General features: G+C 41.1%; 1 protein-coding gene across 1 annotated transcript in view; it reads right to left on the minus strand.

Annotated features, from left to right (window-relative positions):
• Positions 1 to 1,403: 1,403 nt before the first annotated feature.
• Positions 1,404 to 18,745, minus strand: part of rasa3 (RAS p21 protein activator 3) — a 38,630-nt gene continuing 21,288 nt past the window's right edge. The window contains exons 6-24 of the mRNA XM_034570529.1: positions 16,738 to 16,818; positions 16,576 to 16,648; positions 14,243 to 14,316; positions 14,047 to 14,151; positions 13,077 to 13,233; positions 12,831 to 12,979; positions 11,794 to 11,908; positions 11,570 to 11,644; positions 11,256 to 11,379; positions 10,362 to 10,468; positions 9,681 to 9,758; positions 9,489 to 9,566; positions 9,218 to 9,291; positions 6,575 to 6,681; positions 6,107 to 6,189; positions 5,794 to 6,002; positions 5,607 to 5,710; positions 5,336 to 5,519; positions 1,404 to 4,987 (exon numbers count right to left, since the gene is read on the minus strand). Coding sequence (XP_034426420.1) covers positions 4,912 to 4,987; positions 5,336 to 5,519; positions 5,607 to 5,710; positions 5,794 to 6,002; positions 6,107 to 6,189; positions 6,575 to 6,681; positions 9,218 to 9,291; positions 9,489 to 9,566; positions 9,681 to 9,758; positions 10,362 to 10,468; positions 11,256 to 11,379; positions 11,570 to 11,644; positions 11,794 to 11,908; positions 12,831 to 12,979; positions 13,077 to 13,233; positions 14,047 to 14,151; positions 14,243 to 14,316; positions 16,576 to 16,648; positions 16,738 to 16,818 — 2,053 coding nt within the window. The 3' untranslated portion in view covers positions 1,404 to 4,911. The remainder of the gene's footprint in view (positions 4,988 to 5,335; positions 5,520 to 5,606; positions 5,711 to 5,793; positions 6,003 to 6,106; positions 6,190 to 6,574; positions 6,682 to 9,217; positions 9,292 to 9,488; positions 9,567 to 9,680; positions 9,759 to 10,361; positions 10,469 to 11,255; positions 11,380 to 11,569; positions 11,645 to 11,793; positions 11,909 to 12,830; positions 12,980 to 13,076; positions 13,234 to 14,046; positions 14,152 to 14,242; positions 14,317 to 16,575; positions 16,649 to 16,737; positions 16,819 to 18,745) is intronic.

Consider the following 18,745-nt stretch of genomic DNA (forward strand, 5'->3'; position numbering starts at 1 on the left):
GGGAGAGAGAGAGAGAGTGGGGGGAGAGAGAGAAGAGAGAGAGAGAGAGAGAGAGAGAGAGAGAGAGAGAGAGAGAGAGAGAGAGTGGGGGGAGAGAGGGAGAGAGAGGGGGAGGGAGAGAGAGAAAACAACAAAACTTCATTCTTCCCGAAAGTGTTTTCATGGAGAGACAGAGAAAGAGAGAGAGAGGAGGGGGTGGGGGGGGGGGGGGGGGGGGGATCTCGAATCTCTCTATAGAGAGAGGGGGGAGAGAGAGAGAGAGAGCTGCAATCACACACACATTGTTTACTCAAATCTATCCATCCACCTGTCTGTCTGTCTGTCTGTCTGTCTCTCTCTCTCCATCTACTGTATCTATCTGTATATCCATCTATCCATCCATCTATCTATCTATCTATCTATTTAGCCTAACCACTGAAACCGTATCGCTCATCTTGACCCTGACCAATCCATGACTAACTCTAACCTTAACCTAACTATAGTCATGATCTTCCCACCAACATTAACCTCACACCTGACGTTTTGCCTCATTAGGACCATGAGGTCTACTGGTCCTGACCATGTCAGTGTTCCTGCTGGAAAAGTTCCTGAAGAGACTTCCAGTCCACACACACAAACTGAGACTTGATGCTACCCGTGTATTAACATCCCTGAAGTCAGGCCACAATGGCCGACATACAGCCTCATGATCTGCAGCCAACCCTCATGCTTTCAGGATAATGAGCCGTTGCTATGCGACGAACAACAAAAGGGATGTTGCTGCTCTCTGGTCGAATATAATGTTAAAAATGGTTTCGTGTTTCCCAGAAGTATCTTCACTTTAAATTGGAGTTAGCTCAACTTCCCTGCATCTGCTGGACCACACATGAAGACACCAGTGAGGTCAGCTCATGGCCGGACTGAGGAAAATGAGCCCCTGGGTGCAGACAGACAAAAGGTCCCCCCCCCCCCACCACCCCACAGAAGGCTTCATCCACACAATTGAGTCTTTTCTAACTGTTTTAGACGCATCGAAAGTCTGAAAATGAGAGTAGTGTGATCAACAGGTGTAAAACGGCAACACTGATGCATTCCCTTGAAAATGTCTGAGAAATTTGATTCAACACAACATCCATTTTAAAATCAGCTGACTCACTGTAGATGATAGACAATAGCTAAAAAACAATGACTGGACAACACTGGAAATCATTTTGTTTTTACTGCAAGTGACTTTATAAATACAGATGAAAGTAATAAAAATTATTAAATCTCTGTTCCGTGTCGATATCTAATTAAACCACACCAGGAAAGTGCACATTAATGTATGTCCCCTTTATTCTTCCTGCAACATCATATTGTCATGTTTGCTGTGAAAAACATCTGGATTCAAAAAACCCCAAAGAACAAATGACACAGACTCCATGTTTGCATTAATATCGGTTTCATTTAGTTATTCAGGAAAAAACAAACACATCACATTTTCACCATTCACTCAGCTGCTTTATGTACACAAATAACAGGCTTACTTTAATACTTTTAAAATATTTGTACAAAATACACTGTTCTCCCTTTATGATAATCACGTGTTTCTCTGAAGAGGCATTTTTTTGCTGCGAGAGGTCAGCAGATGTGCGCTGTTAATTTGTGGTGCGGGGGGGGTGTTTGTTAATATTATTGCATGCTGAAACACAATGATTGCATAATTCATTCCTGTATAGGCTGCAGGGGGGGAAGGGGGGAGTTTGTATTACTGTAACTGCCGTTACAGTCCCCCCACCCCCTCCCCCCCACCAACTCCGCTGATGTTTCTGGGAAGGTTTGGCAAAAGAGAAACTGAAAAACTAAAAGATAATAAATATGGTTTCCAGTTTGGGGACGAGAGACAGAAGTGTTTTTGCTGAATGTTTCATCAGTGCTATTACTGTGTTTCATGTTTTGGGAGAATAAATTGGCAAATGTGTCTTGAAAAGGATCAGTGGTTCTATACAAGGAGAAAGAGGAGAAACTTCATATGAGGCCAGAGCAGAACAACAGCTTCCACAGGGCGACTATAGAGTCTTTAGTAAAAGTACAGGCAGTGATTTTTTGTGTTTTTTTTAAGTGGGATGCTGCCTTTTCCTGACCTGTAACACTGGGTTCATTCAATTGGCAATACAACCCGTCTTGTCAGTCACACACACACACATACACAAAAAACACACACACACACACACACCTCAGTCATTGAATTCAGACACACTCAGCAAGATTCCTGTATGACAAGACAAAGATAGAAAACAGAGTCGAACAATCTCTCCTCTCCAGTTCGCAAGATCCACATATTCGACAAAGAAAAAAAGATGTCATCTGAATAACCGCTGTCCGTTTTGAAAACAGTTATAGGTTCTGAGATATATATAAAAAAAACATGTCTAAACAATGATATATTTTTTTGTTCGTTTTTTTTTCAAAAATAATTTTAGAAAAGTGATGACTGGCACTGTTTGAGGGGGATCTGGTGACCACCAGAGCACCCAGTGAGGCTACACAACCATTTTTTTGGGAAAATACAAAAATTCTATTCAGTGGTTTGTAGTCACCTGGTCGCACACTGCGGAGGCCACCGTCCCCGTGTGGCTACGACTATACTTCACATGCACAGGTTTTGGCGAGAGAGTGAGTGCTGATGAACGTTGGAAGCCAAAAGAGAGAGGCGGTTGCCTTTGAGGGTGGGGGGGAGGAAGCGTCGGACAACACAACACGGCCGGGCTAACGACAATAAGTCCTGTACCTTCAACAAAATCCTGACCGGTGAGATTCACAGCGAGCAGTTTCTCAGAGGAATGCACATAAATAGGTTTCAAGCTACAGGGGGGGGCCGCTTCTTCCAAAAAAGTAAGATGGAGCTAAGTCACTAGAACAGAAAGAACATCATCAGGCAGCCAACTGGGCAACACAACCAGGAACACACCATCCACCATCACAAGCATAACTGGAGACTGGTTATAACGTTAGTACATGTAATAATTAGGAGTGAAGCTAAGAAGCCAGCATCACAGCGAATGAGCTGGACTCACACAGATTCTGCTTTGTGACACTTGAAGGGATCGTTTGTTTTTCGTTTTTTCTCTTACACGGAGTTTAACAAACACGTGCCTTCATCATGTCTGTATGCTGCTTGACATGTTGACTGCTGATCTTGTTTACTGGATGTTAGGGACATGGAAATGTTCTCCATGCATATCCTGTAATAGTTACTCATTTATTTTTATTTCATGTATTTGTGTGCATGTTAATCAGGGGTTGGGGAAAGGAGGCTACAGCCCAAAGGCCCCAGACCTACAGGGGCCCAGAGGCTCCTGGTTCATGTTGCAGTTTGTTAATATTCAGAGGTGTTTCTCTTATTCTGCTTTAAATTTTGTGGAGGGTTGGGACATAACCCAAAATTGAATCCATTACACTTTGGTGCAGATTTAGATCAGGGGGTGGATCCAGGATTTAGTTTTTTACTTTCTTTAACACTGTGGGATGGGACATTTTGAACATTTGCATTGATTTCCCAAACCAATTTTTTTTTTTTTGTGATAAAATATGAGTGTGTGCAATTTAGTGCAGATTCCAAAAAATAAATACATCTGGATCTAGTCAATTAAAATGATGTGGTTACATGGTACATTTTACTAAATAAAGTTGTGCTTGGGCACAAATTCATAAACTGTGGGAGTTAACAGGGGCCCACAACACTGTTTCAAATCTTTTTGAACTTGGATACGATCTAATGTCTTCGATCAAAGACGGAGATGAAATAATCTTCCATCCAGTATATTTATCTTTACTCAAAAGTGAAGTTGCACCTTAACATTCACAGACTTCTTAACACCCTTCAATCAGCATACAGAGATAGATAAAGACACCTGTGAGATTGTCAGACTCAGTGTAGGCAGAAATAAAACACTTTAACTTAAATATCCAAGCTAATTGTTTAAGCCAGGTAATGGTTACACAGGGCACAGCTAACAGTGTAACCACAGCAGAACAAGACTCCAAACGTGAACTCTTCAACCTGTACACCTGTTAGCACGTTGATGATAAGGATTTAAAAAATGAGGGATAAAACTGCCCGTGGAGTGATTTTCTCATGGCAAACGTCAAGCTGTTTTTTCGGGCCGTGCTTGGTCCTGATAATCCCTTCTTGTGTTCTCTCGACCTTCGCAGCCTTCCTGAGGAGGTTGGGGACAAAACATAATGAAAAAACAAAAAAAACACCCCACAGAGGGTTCAAAACACGGTCCTTTCCTTCTAGAGTTTGGTCTGTCAGACGTGAAATACAACGGAACATTTCAAACAACCTTTAAAACAAATCAAACAGATAAAATAAGCTTTTTGAAAGTGTGCTGCGAGGCTTGTTCATCCACAGATTTGGAGACGATTAAAGTGCGTGTCGCTCACTGTCAAAACTGTCCAGTGAAAACGTTTGTTTGTTCTCTCGTCACATCAGGGAAAGGAGACTCAAACAGACTCGTGGTGTGATTATCTTCTTCAGACGTATCCACGCCTGTTCCTCTCTTTCTGTCCTTACTGATCTGAGGTCTGTTTCTCCGAACCTGGTGTGATGCACCACGAGGTACTGCAGAAAAAATGTCCATCTACACAGCTCGTTCAGTCTGGCAGTGGGTTTTAAACCTCTTATTTTCTTAAACAAATTGGTACACCAGGTGACACATGTCTCCAATCCAGCTCATCGTCTACTTCTGGAAACGTCATTTAAAAAAAAGAGAAATATTAATTCACGGATAACAATATGAGATAAATGATCTCACCTTCTTCTTTAGTAAAACATAAAGATTTAAAACTCAATGCTAGACCCAGAGCAGTGTTAAGATGGATTTTTTTTTGCAGAAGTGAAAAATATGCTGGTTCTGGGCATCATGGAAACAGTCTACAGGACCATGGCTAGATGGAGTAGGTGGAGCTCTCAGACTGCTGGCGGATGTAGCACTGAAAACTCTTGTCTCCAATCGGGTGCTCTCTGTGGAAGCAAAGAGAAAGATGGTGGCAGGAGGTTAGAGAATCGTCTCATGAGACAGAATAGAGCATAAATTTGATAAAAGTCGAGATTCCTGTTTAAAGAACAGAGCTGGAGGAGAACTGAACTGGACTGAAGGGAAAATCCAGCTCACAGTTTAAGTTATTTAAAATGTTAGAATTGCTTCGTTCAATCTCCAACATCCTTTGCACACGTTAAATGAATAAAACTGTACCATAGCACCACCTGCAGGTCGCTCAGTGTTGATTTTACAGTTAGAAATCTCCCATTTTCTCCACAGTTCTCAGCCAGCAATGCATTAAATACAGTATAGTACAGTAAACCACGTACTGGCTGCCGATCTTTGTCTTCTTGAACTTGTCCCGTTTGTACTTGGTGTGCTGCTGCTCCAAAGTCTGCACGGCTGAAACGATCAGCTTCAGGGTTTTGTAGGTCTCCTGCGGGTCGTCGATGACAAAGCTGGAGTACTCCTCCTGTTCGGGCCCGTCGTACACTGACTTACTCCCACAGGCCTCTGCGGGGGGAGACCAGGCGGCAGAGTCAGGGACAGTGTGCAAATGATCACAGGAGATAAACACGGGACACATGAAATCCTGCACACCTTGCATCTTGATCAGTTTGGTCATGTACGTGCTGAACAGGGAGTAAATCCTCTCAGTCTCTCTGTCTCCGTCCACGTCCAGCTGAATGTTTGCCGGGAGGCCGCTGAAAACGCAGGCAGATGGAAAAATTAGGGAGAGACATGGGAAAGAACGTGATGCTGGATCGATCTGGACGAGTTCACGAACCCGGTGCATGGCGTACATCCCGTGGCTGTGTCCGCTGAGACCTTGCAGCAGAGCCAGTGGCCGTTGAGGTAGGCTGAGGGATGGTAGGTGCTCAGGCGCTTGCGGTTGCACTGGCTGACTTTAGTCAGGATGTCGATCCAGTCGCGCGCCTCCACACAGTTGTTGGCCTGGATGTAGAGGGCTCGCTCTGGCTGAATGACCTGGAACATCTGGAGGAGGGAGAGTGGGAAGGACAAGTAAGCGAGGGAATCTAGATACATGTGGGACAGATTTTGGACAAATATTAAAGGCTATAAAGTTTGTGAGGTCCTACATTTTTCATTTTGAAAGACTCCTCCTCCAGCCGCTCTACAGCCAGGATGTTGTCTATGGGAATGCTGCACAGAGCACCCTCACCTGAAGGGAAGAGGAAACACATCAGACATGAGAAAGAAAAACAGGCTGTTTTCACACATGAACTCTGCAAAATGTCTGGGAAATTGGGTCCAGACATTTTCTGGAGTTGGCCTCTCACATGTGAAGAGCGCAGAATGAGATTGTGATAGATTTGACTTGGTGTCTTGCAGGAAAAGTGTTGAAGAATGTCCAGATCAACTAATTCTGACATTTGCGTCCTTACATACAGCCCGACTTCAGTGCATGTCTGAAAGCAGCTTCAGTAAAAGGCTGATGATTGTTGTTGACATGTTGTCGGGATAAACGCACACTCAGCTCATCTTAACCCAAATAGACGAGGAAACATTGTAAATGTGAGGAGATCCTGAGAAACTTTGAATCGTACCTTTTGTCTTGTGGTAGGTGAACTCGTGGTTCGTGAGGCGAAACCATCTCTTTTTGAAGTTCTTCATTCCAAACCTGTTTCTCCCCTGTGCTCTCTTTATCATAAATCTGTGGGGGAAATGGATGAGAGAAAAAAAACAAACACTATAAACCTTGACATATTTTGATAGTTCACCAAATTTACATTTCTCTGGCAAAATACATATTTTACACATGTGCAATATTTAAATGTTTACTTGTATGAATTAATTACTTCACATTAAACAGTTTATCTCATAGATTTAAAAGTCTATGGGTTTAAAAAGGAGACATGTCGGCAGATTAAAAGGTACCAGAGGTGTTTTTACATATTTTAACTAATCACCTATAATTTGTATAAATCAAGATTTTTTGCAACTGGTGTCCATTTTCTTTCAATACATTGTGAGAATGAACTTGCAGATACTTGAGATAGTAAATCAATAACACTATTTACAGTGTGTGTCATGTATGTTGTATGTTGTATGTTATATTAGCATGTCATGTGGTTATGCAGTTGCCGACAGGAAGTGTGTGTTGGTGTGTTAAATGATGTAACGACCCTTTGAGTGTTGGCAATTCTTTTAGATGCAAAAATATTTTAAAATATTTAACTGAGTAGTTTCTCATTGAAAGTTAATCAGCAACTATTTATAAATGATAAAAACTTTCTCCACTTTTCTATTAAAAATTGCCCCAAATTTTTTTTATTTTGTTTCATCTTCTCTGTCTAAAGGAACTGCTTCTTCCCTCTGTTTTGTTTCATTTTAAACTAAATGTCTTTGTCTTTTTATTAACACATTCGACTTTGGGAATCTCAGACCTGCATGTGCCACTTTTTACCCGTAAAAATGAATTGATTGATCCAGAAAATAAACAGCGAATTCCCTGATGATGAAAATGACTCTGTATTAATCAAATTTAGTGATTATGTTCATGTTTCCTTCTTTTAAATCTCTTGGTTAATCTCTTTAATTTTAACACTATGATGAAATATGTGGGATGGGATGTGAGATATACACTATTTGTTATTAAAACATGTAAAACCACCGACATGGTCCTTTAAAGCATAGTAAACGCCAAGATGTCTTCGTTTTTAAGTTTGAGGGCCACATAATACATGGAATTCAAAGTACCAGGGTTATAAAAACTAACACTCTCCCACAGGAAAACCCGTTCTCATATTTCACTACTGAGCCCCCGCCAAAAAAAAAAACGTGCTGGTTTCACATCTGCCATGACGCCTGGCGCTGTGCTGGGGACTCTAACGTGCACGGTTGAGATATGGTCACAGTCTGCACAGGAGGTATTGAGGGTCAGGATGCGGGCAGATATGAAATCTAAGAAATGTTTGCACAGTAACCAACCCCCTGCTGCCGCTGTCACACCAAGCATGTGTGGCGTGGCGAGGAGCGAGAAGGACAATCAGCACGAGAGTCACCTCCTAAGTAAGCAGGCCTAAAGGTTAACACTTTACTTTATACCAGTAGTGAGGCGCAGGCTACAGCCACAGTGTCACGGTTCAAGTTGCTTTTACACAGGCCAGATATAAAGTAAAGTGCAGCAGTGTCTACGGCAGCGCGGGATGTCGGTGGGGGAGAAAATGGCCGGCTCGGTTTGGAGGGGGGTCACGGTGCACACACAGGAGGGGGGCGGGGTCACAAGGGCAAAGCCTTTATACAGAGAAGCTCTTACCTGCCCTTTGTGCCTTTTGACCCTTTCCCATCAACCCTCTTTATAGTGAGTTTTACACTCCTACGCCCGGTAGCAGAAACAAAAGAGGGGTGGGGGGGTGTTGATGAGCGAGGCACCGGCACAACCACCAACAACTGGAAACTCTCCCAAACTTTTACTTTTGAATACTGTCAAAATAAAAGCCCTTATTTGTTTTCTGAATAAGAGTTTGGTGTAAAGATTGATACCAGTCTCACTCTCTTGTCTGCTCAGTGTGAGGCTGCAGCCCACAGCTGGTTAGCGTAGCATTAAGACAGAGGAAACATGTAGGCTTCATCTGAAGGTAAACGTAATCTGCTGACCAGCACCAGAAAACCTAATGTAAACCAGAAACTAGTAACTTCCTCAAATCCCTAATGAGTCTGAAATAGTCTGAAGCTGAAGACATCCTTCCTTTTCCTAGATTACATACAGTATTCGTAGCAAAACAGAATAAAAACTGTGTATATCTCCTTTACAAGTGGCATAAGCTGCAAAGGATTGCCAATAAAATGACACAGGCAATTAAACTTAAAAAGTATAAAATAAAGTAAAACATAAAGGATGCACAAGTTGAGCAGCTGATCACAGACATGTAGCCTTATATTTACTCTACAGATGTGAGTGGTATCAATCTTCTCATTTTACTCCCCAGGAAGTAACAGTTTACCAAAATGTTAAAGTATTCGGTAAAGTTGAGCTGTAGAAATCCACTCAGCTGTTTTGTCTGAAAGAAACGTCATTAGCAGTAAAATGAAGTGACTGATGTTGTGGTGGAAGCCACAGTTTTATTAGGATTACAAAACCAAGTCATGTGAAATAAATTTGGTTTGGGGTGCTTCTTGATTTGTGGTCTGTTTTTCTGCTAGTATTTTTTTACTTGTATTAGTTTGACAGTAAGTTGGATGCTCACCCCTCTTTGAGCATGATGGGTGTTTCAATGCTCTTCTGATCCCATTTGCCAGATGTGGAGATCAGGTCCAGGAACTGCAGAGGGAAGAGAAGGATTTTATTTCGGTGTTTGTTCACTCTTGCACAAAACATTTTTTGGTTCTTTGTCCAAAATAGTTTAAAATGTTTAACCCTTTGATGGGAGTGCATCTAGATGCACCTGATACGCAAGACAAAAATAACTTTTGAGCAAGATTTATTGAACGTAACAAGGTAGGAAGCCAAACACTCACATTCTTCACAGCGTCCGCATATTTCTGCTCATTGAAGTAGTCGTAAAACGCAGCCATGTAAGACTCTTTGAAGTTGGCCTTAACAGAATGAAAAGACAGATCAGTGTAAAGGTTAAGATTAAAAAAACAATGGGGCCGAGTCTGATAACATAAATGAAAATAGGAAAATTCACTTTGAGCGGAGAAACTCACAGATTTAGACTTAGCGAGACTTCCCAGGGTCTGGATCGTCTTGGAGATGAGGGTCAGGGTCCGTGAGGTGCCGGGATCCTGGGGACAGAAACAAACATGAAATAAAACAAAGGTTAAAGGTAGAAAAAAATAATCAAAGAAAGATACAGTGCTATTAATTAAGGTCATATATAAAAACAAAAAATTGTGTTTCCACAGTCAAGAATGACCTTTGAATTTCAGCTTTTAAGCAACGTGAGTTAGAAAAATTTGGAACTAGAACAAAATATATTTTTGTGACGACTATACAAGCTCCTCCTGCTGAGGAAGATCATGTGCCACATGAAGCTACTGTTTCCAGGTCATTTTAAAATTCTTAAAAAACAGCTCCTATTTTCAGAGTAATGAGTGTAGACATGAAGACACTTTATTTGTTCAAAACAGCAGGTCCACAATCACACACACATAAAAACAATCATAAGAAAAGGTTCAACTACGGCCTCTGACTGGGAAGCCAATAACAAAATCCAATATTGTAAAACAAGCAAGTGTTATGTATTTATCAGTCTACACACGAGGTAAAATGATACTGTGGCTGTGAACTAAGTGGCTTCGGGAATTTGCTGTGTTTGTTTTACAGGCACGTAATCTAAAACACATCTCTGATAGCATTCAATCCAAGTGTTCATCATTCAGACTCACTGGATGGTGCGGCCGTAGATGGAACAAGTTGGGGGAGAGGATGGCTGGAGCAAAGAAACGCAGGAAAATGAAACTGCTCACTGCTGTGTATCGTACATCCTGGTCGACTGGAGAGCAGAAAAACACAAAACAGGGTTAGCTGAATAAAGTTACACCCAAAATATTACATAGTCATTCTGGAAAAATGTACTGTCTGAATCAGCAACTAAGTTAGTTCCAATTAGTTTTTTATTGTAGCCTTTACTGGGAAAAATTTAAATCAAATTTGTGAATATTGATAATATAGAATATGTTTGCTGTTCACATGTGAAATATTTAAATAAGTAATTACTACATTAAAAAGGTCTTTATCTGAATCTTTCTCAAGATTGGGTAGTTATTTTGAATATATGCATAAATACGTTATTTAAACGCATATAGGAACACTCATTTATAACCAATATTTTGTATTCCTTTATATGTATTACAAGAAGATGATTTTTTTGTCTTGTGATCAAATTTGGTGTGGGACAGGTTTTCTTTTTAAACATGATATAGAAATGAAAGGTAAATAACACATTTTTTATAATATTTCTCACAGCTTGCGCCTCCTGTGACTGCAGTGCTTTGTGATGGCCAACAGGAGGCAGTGCAGTATATGATAATGGGTGTACATAGACACACAGGCATAATAAGTGTGCAGGAGGCTTAAGTGGTTTCAGGTTTGACACAAAGAGCTGAACACAAAACAAAAAAACAACCTTGCGATCCTGAGCGAACAGAATAAAAAATGTCCTTGGACATCTCGCACATCCTGTTCTTTATTGTCTGTTTCCTGTTTCTTATTAGCGGCTTTCTGTCTTTCTTTCTTTCTTCTTCCTCCATCTCTGGTATTTTGTTCAGGAGGCGAGTTACCTTGGAAACGAGTGGCAGCGGACTCTCTCAGAGAGAAGAAGATATCGCACATGACGGTGGGACAGCGAACGCCAGAGGTGGTGATGACGTTGAAGATGCGGTCAACATACTGACGAAGGTTTTCCTGAGGAGAGAGAGCAGGGCGGAGGTGTCACACAACATGGCAATGATCAACCCCACACACACACACACACACACACACACACACACACACACACACACACACACACACACACACACACACACACACACACACACACACACACACACACACACACACACACACACACACACACACACACACGCCTTCTTACCCTGTTAGTGTCCAGGTTCTCCGACTCTTTGAGCTTCACCGGGTCGATTTCACAGGGTTTGTGTTCTGTGCAGATCTGTGACGATTTAGAAAAAGCATTAAAACCTCCATTGGCAATTGATTTCCTAAAATATCCTCAGACGTGCCACATGTGTGACGAGTTAAAATACAGTGGAAAAATACTGTGAGCAAAGGAAAGGGCACGGGAGTATTGCAGCGTCATACCTCATCTATGATGGGTTTAAGTGTGACCTGCAGATAGTGCATTCCTGCCAGCTTCATGGTCTCATCAATGCACTTAGAAGTCAGCGAGTTTCCCCGGAAAATGGTGTTTGGATCCCTGCAAAAAGGAAGCAGAGTGCAATTGTGAGCACAAACCGAAACTAACTCAATGAGACGACAAAGCTGAAACTAAATTAGAAAAACATGACGTCTGACAGTAATTTAATATCCAAAGTTAATAGTATTAAAGAGGCAGAATATGTTTTGAGAGTCTGATCAAAGTAGTCGATGATGGCGACTCTAAAAAAAACTAACCATGACCTGTTTTCAGACATGCACTGAAGTCACGGCATTTTCCTGAAATGTTCCAGAAGGGCTGTATGTGAGAACGCAAACTTTTCCTGGGAGCCCCCCTTGTAAGATTTCTGGAGAATGTCTGCGTCAGCCCGTGTGATAATACAGCAGCAAACTTGTTTGGAAAATTCACAGTGAGCGAGTCTTGTTGATGATGTTTTTAAGATGCGACGGACGTTAATCTGGAAAATTACAAATATCTCAAAGGTAAAGTACAATTAGAGCCCATCGACGAGGATGTCAACTTGGAAAAACCACAATATTTAAGAGCTTTAGCTGATAAAGGCCGACGCTGGTGTCGAATTTATACGTCATGTTCTTTGGAGAGGCCCCCCCTCGACTGAATGTTTTCCGAACATTTTCTGTTGTTCTGAACGCGTATTACTCGGACCATCTCCTGCTGCATCTTTTAAATGTGAAAAGAAAAATCCTGAACATATCCAGATCCAATTTTTCAGAAGTTGTCCGGAATTCATGTCTGAAAACGCCTGTGGTGATACATCTGCAACTGAATTAGCGGCTTAATGAAATCCCGGATATATAATAGGCTTATAAAAAAGGGAATCTACTCATTCTACTGCAAACAAAGATAAAAGCTGAACACTGAGGTCAAACTGAATCCTGTATTAGCTGCGGAGCTTGTTTCTGGTGTTACTCAAAGTGAAAAGATGCGACATGACACTCACTGTGTGCGGTTGACTTCAGCGTGAGCGATGGCGCTGATGAAAGGCACGATCTTGCCGTAATGAAGAAAGAGACGCACGAGGGGGATGGCGGCTTCTTGCTTTTCTCGACACACCTCCCCCAGGGTATGAGCGGTGGACGCTGACACGGGCTGAACAGAGAGGACGAGGAGTGAACAAGAAGCGATCAGACAGCTGCGTGTGAGCGTCTGAGCGGAGCTGAGACACGCTAACATGCTCGTACTGTACCTGGACCATAGCAGAGTACAGCAGCAGATCTCTGAGAGGAGTGTAATGTTCGGACGGGAAGACGTGGTCCTCGGTGTAAACGATGTTCAAACGCAGAGAGCCGAGCTCCTCCACCTTCACTGACTTCCCTCCGTTCTCCCTCGGCTGGAGATAGTACCTGAAGGAGAAAAAGGACAAAATATCCCAAGTGTCACTGATTAGTCTTTGATTTTTTTTTATAAATTAAAGATTTTCAGACTAAAAGAGAGATAAAACCTTAGTTTAATGCTGCACTGAGCTATATTTTCATTGACAATGATAAAAATTACTATGATGTGAAAGGTGTTGCCAGTTTCCCTCAAAGATTTTTAGCATCCGTATTGTTTTTGGATTCATGGCTTCATGACTTTATTATCTTGAGTCATAAAGAACCAAATGTTGGTGGAGAGTTGCTGTGTATCTACTTTTTGTGTAAATAAGAAACATTTTATCTGTTTCCTTATTTGATTTTATCTCATCTATTATTCATTACATATATATGTATATTAGTTCCCCATTATATATATATTTTTTAGTTTTATACATCTTCAACTCATATGTTTAGCCGCCTCATGTATTTGTCGTGTATCTTTGCTTTTTATTTTAACGCACATTTAGTCTATGCTTGTCATAGTAAATGTGCTATAGAAACAAACTTTGACTAATACGCTCATGATAAGTTCATTCAATGTCTAAATTAAAAAAGGTTGAAAACCACTGGTTTAATCTTTAAAATTGTGTTTTATTTTTTAAACTTGTTTTTTTGCAGTCATATTCAAGTAGTGAGTTAAAAGTGAAATATTTTCATCTGAAATTTCAAGTAGACAACAGAAAATATAAGTACATTATTCTCAAATTTGTACTTCAATACAGTAATGAGTAAATGTACTTAGTTACTTCCCACCCCTGGACAGAACATGGTGATTTTATGTGTCAGTAATGTTCCTCTCACCATGCGTCGTGAACCCCGACCTGACCCAGGACTCGCAGAGGAACCCGGACTCCTCCCAGGAACTCATCCCCGAACTTCAAGTTGCTGGCGTTCCACAGATCCACCCTGAACACAGACCACGGGGAAACAGCTCAAACATGGGAGAAGCTTTAAAAGACACAGAGTTCAAATCCCTGTAAGACAGCTCCTGGCTCACCTCAGCGCCAGTTTGTCAACGTCCTCTTCTTCGACATCAAACTGTCGCTTCGTGTAACTTAATGGTCGTGTCACCTAGAAATGGAGGCGGGGAGAAGTCAGGATTTTTTTGCTGGTGTGCTACAGAGTCATATTCATCCTGGGCAATGTGCTGGTGGAAGAGTTGAAACATTAATGATTAATCAATCTGCAGATGATTAATCTGCAACTATTACATTTGTTTTTGTATCTCAGTTTTCACCATATATAACAAGCAAACTGAATATGTCTCTTCAGAATTAGGATTCCAACCATTATCTATTCAGCTTATCACAGGGAAAACATGCAAACTCCACAGAAACAATGCAGGTGAACCCGGATTTGAGCCAAGAACCTTCTGCCCCAATTTTACTTATTTGCAACATTTATATATTCGAAAAATCTATAGAGAAAACTATTGGCTGATAAATAAAACATAAAATAAAAATAGTAAATTTTGTAAATTGTAAGTTGTCCTTATCCAGTTTGTACATCAGCAAGAGTACTGTATGCTCTACAGCAGTGGTCACCAACCTTTTCACTTTTTAATTCCAAACGTAAGCCGAGATCTACCACCCTGATATCCTCCAAGAAACCCACTGAGGAGGGTCATACTTATTATTTTTTTGCAATTCTGTTAAAGGCTGAATATACAATAAATAAATATACACAAAGAAGGGCATTTGTGCAACTTTTCTATTCAATTCACAATATTCAAATTAATATCAATTCATATTTACAATGCACAATGTAGCTTCTCAGTTCCAAAACATGTTCCGCAGAGTAGCTGCTACTGCAGCACAATGTTTTTATATATAGGCTTTGATTTGAATATGGCCACAAATATGATAATTGCCCTGTATGAAAGAAGTCCCTTGTACTCAAATAAATACCAGTACTACACAGTATGAAGCTGTGCATCTTCCGCTCCTGCAAATATTTCACAATAAAAAAAAACTTTTAGACAAGGGAATGGATTCCATCAACAGAAACGCTGGAGTGCTTGTATTTTGAAAAGGCATACAGAAAGTGTTGCAACCATTTGTGACATAAATGCATCAGATAAACATTAAAACTCAGGTGAAAGATCATTGTCTCTGTTTATTCTGCTGTGAACCACAATGTTTATCTGTCTATGACACAAATGTATAACACTTTCCGAACCCGTTTCAAAGTAAAAGCACTCCAGCGTTTCACCTTCTGAATCCACTCATTTGTTCCAACGGGGCTTTGATTGTTATCGACAGACCGAAAGATGCGCATCTTCATACCGTAGAGTCCTGACATTTACGTTAGTACATAAACCAACTTGTTCTTGGAGGAAATGCAGGAGATAAACCTGCAAACACAACAGCGCGTTGTGAAAACAGACAACCGACACACAGCTAGTCTGTGGCGCGACCACAGCCAGTGAGTCCAGAGAGTTGGGGGATCGACAGTGAAGACTGCGAGATCGACCGGTAGATCGAGATCGACGGGTTGGCGACCACTGCTCTACAGACTGTGAACCCCCCCCCCCCCTTAGGCAAATATGTGTGATATTGGGCTATACAAATAAAATGGACTTGACACAACATCCTTTTCTGGTGTGGAAAACTCTAGAAACAGCTCCAAATAAGAATGTGTCATGGTTCATGTAGGTTTGAAGCAGGAACACATGACAGGAGCATGATTAACTTCCTGAGTTTGCATGTGGACGCGGAGCTCTGTGTGTGACACACAGGGTGTGGTGTGTGTGGGGGGGGGGGGGCTGCAGGGCAGAAAGCACCCACATTGGGAATAAATGAGACGATCTTGTCGAGGCAGAAATCAATGGGCCAGATTGTTTGGTGGTTTGTCCGCATCAATCATACTCTTGTCCCGCTGGGTTCTGGAGGCCAGAGGGAGGAGCCAAACAATAATGTCCGAGCAGTGTTGCTGGAGAGCGAGGGTTAACTGGGGCAGTGATGGACTCAGGGAGGTTGTATGACGTTATATGAACCAATTTATATAAATATGAGCTGCGATGTGTAATTAAATCATTACATTGGTACTTTTTTATTCAAAGTAACTTGGGGACAATATCAGTCGAAGACATAAAACTGCAAACTTTAATGTTTCCAGTTGGTTTTTACTAATTTTCCTGAAATTTTCTAAAATTAAAATCCAGTTAGGTTAAGTTCAAATACCTCCATCACATGTTATGATTGTAGTAAACACATGATTTTTAGAAAACTCATTGTCTCATTGGATTTGACTGATTCCCGGCACGAAAACACAACTTCACATCAACGGATTTATTTTGAACTAAAGAAGTAAAATGCAGGAAACTTTTACCTCAAAATAGAAAACCTCCTCATACTGTGGATTGTTGGTTTTCCTCTTCACCTTGGTCTTTTTGGCATCTGACCTATGGAGGCATGAAGGTCAAATCACACGTTGGTGTAAAGTCAAACATGAGAAATCAAAGGTGTGGAGGGCGATTGGTGAAGTCATCACCTTGAGGGTCCGAGTAAGGAAACAGCAGCGTACGGATCGCATTGGCCATTGACTATTGGAAGACCTTGGCACTCCAACACTCTGTAGAAACACATAGAGCCGACATTGATGAATGAACATATTGTGTGTCAGCACATGCGCCTACATACACACACCTGTACCATGAACATAGTGAACGCACCATTAACACTGCATGATCTCATCCTCTCCTGTGATTGCCTCCCCTCATTGCCCAGATGTCAGGGACCATAACAGTAAAAGTTAAGTGGTGAATAAAACCATTTTATTCAATACAAAGTTTATTAGACTAAGTTAGATATCTAAGTTAGATCTTTTGTACCTCATTCTGACATCTTGCTTGGAACAAGGTGAATGACCTCAGGTGGGATCAATAAAGTTTAATCTTATCTTCTAAATTGGTGAAAATGAACCTATTTTTACATTTGAGAAAAGATAATCTGTAAAATGCTGAAAACATTGTTTTAAATAACTTTTCTATTTTAAACAGTGAGTAACAACATGTGAGTGACTGAGGGACACATGTTGTTTTTTTTCCAAACAAGCATCTTATCAAGTAATTAGTGAGCTGTTCCCTTATCACAGATATATAAAACACACTGTACTCACTGCCCTGAGTTTAGAGCTCTCTGAGTTTCTCAGTGGGAAGTAACAAAGTACATTTTCTTTCAGTTACTGTCCTTAAGTAGAAATTTAATAAATGGAGGGAAGTAATTACATGTGAGCAGTTGGCAAAGACTTTTAAAATCCTGAATGGTCCAGCAACTTCAGATACAGCACAAATAAAAGTCCAGAGAGGCAGAAGAAAAACGAGATAAAATGCAGAAGAGACCGTATCTGGAGAAAATACTGAAAACAAAGCTTGGGAAGGGTTTGATCCTAAACTGAAATAAATCGTGCTTCTGATCACTGAATTTGATTTAACGTACACGTTTTCAAACTGTGTATCCATCTATGATCTATAGTCTGTATTTTGAGCTAAAAAACAGAAGACAAACATTAATTCTCAAAGATTCACAAATGTAAAAATTAGTGGCAGGCCTCCATCCATCCATCCATCCATCCATTCGTTCATTCATCCATCCATTCGTTCGTTCGTTCATTTTTCCATCCATCCATCCATCCATCCCTCTCTCCATTCATTCATTCATCCACTCATCCATTCATCCCTAACCCTGATGACATCATGTCGTAAGGGGATTAGCAAACCAAACAGGACAGGACACCCAGCAGGACGAATCACTTCCTGTGTGTCATGGTGATGCACCACTCGTCACTCCACATGATGTATTACACAGCAAATCACAGTGCTTCCCCCCCCCCCCCCCACACACACACACACACACACACACACACACACACACACACACACACACACACACACACACACACACACACACACTAACACTCACACATGTTCCTAATAAGGAATAAGGAGTGGGCTGGGTTAAGCATCACTAATGCCAGAGTACTTCCTGTCCAATAAGCTTGTTTATATAACCCCTGCTTGGCCTACTATCCAGGCCCCACTGTCCCTCTCCCTCATCGCCGCTGTTTGCTCTGACGTGCCAGACAGTGGTGGCGAGAGGCAGACGTGTTGTTTGTGTTAGTTGACATTACTCATATTAGGTTAATGTGCTTCTTTTCTGCGCCCACGGATCCTGTCCAAAACAATTTCCCTCATAAACGTAGGGAATAAAGTACATCACAGCCCCCCCAACCCCTAAAGAAACACCACATAAAGAAAGCAGATGTGATCATGAGTCACTGTCACGGACTGATACACTATTTAAAATTAGTTAGATTAAATATTAAGTTAAATTAGCACACGGAATTGAGTATTTACGAAAAGGAAAGCATGTGTTTTACCATGAGACGCCTCAGATGTTGTTCATGGTTTTACAAAACGGACTGCGTCCATAACACACTGTGAAAATACTCTATTAGAAGTAAACATATTAGATAACATTCAAAATATTAGCCTCTAGAG

The sequence above is a fragment of the Hippoglossus hippoglossus genome, chromosome 3 (assembly GCF_009819705.1).
Source record: "Hippoglossus hippoglossus isolate fHipHip1 chromosome 3, fHipHip1.pri, whole genome shotgun sequence".
Taxonomy (NCBI): domain Eukaryota; kingdom Metazoa; phylum Chordata; class Actinopteri; order Pleuronectiformes; family Pleuronectidae; genus Hippoglossus; species Hippoglossus hippoglossus.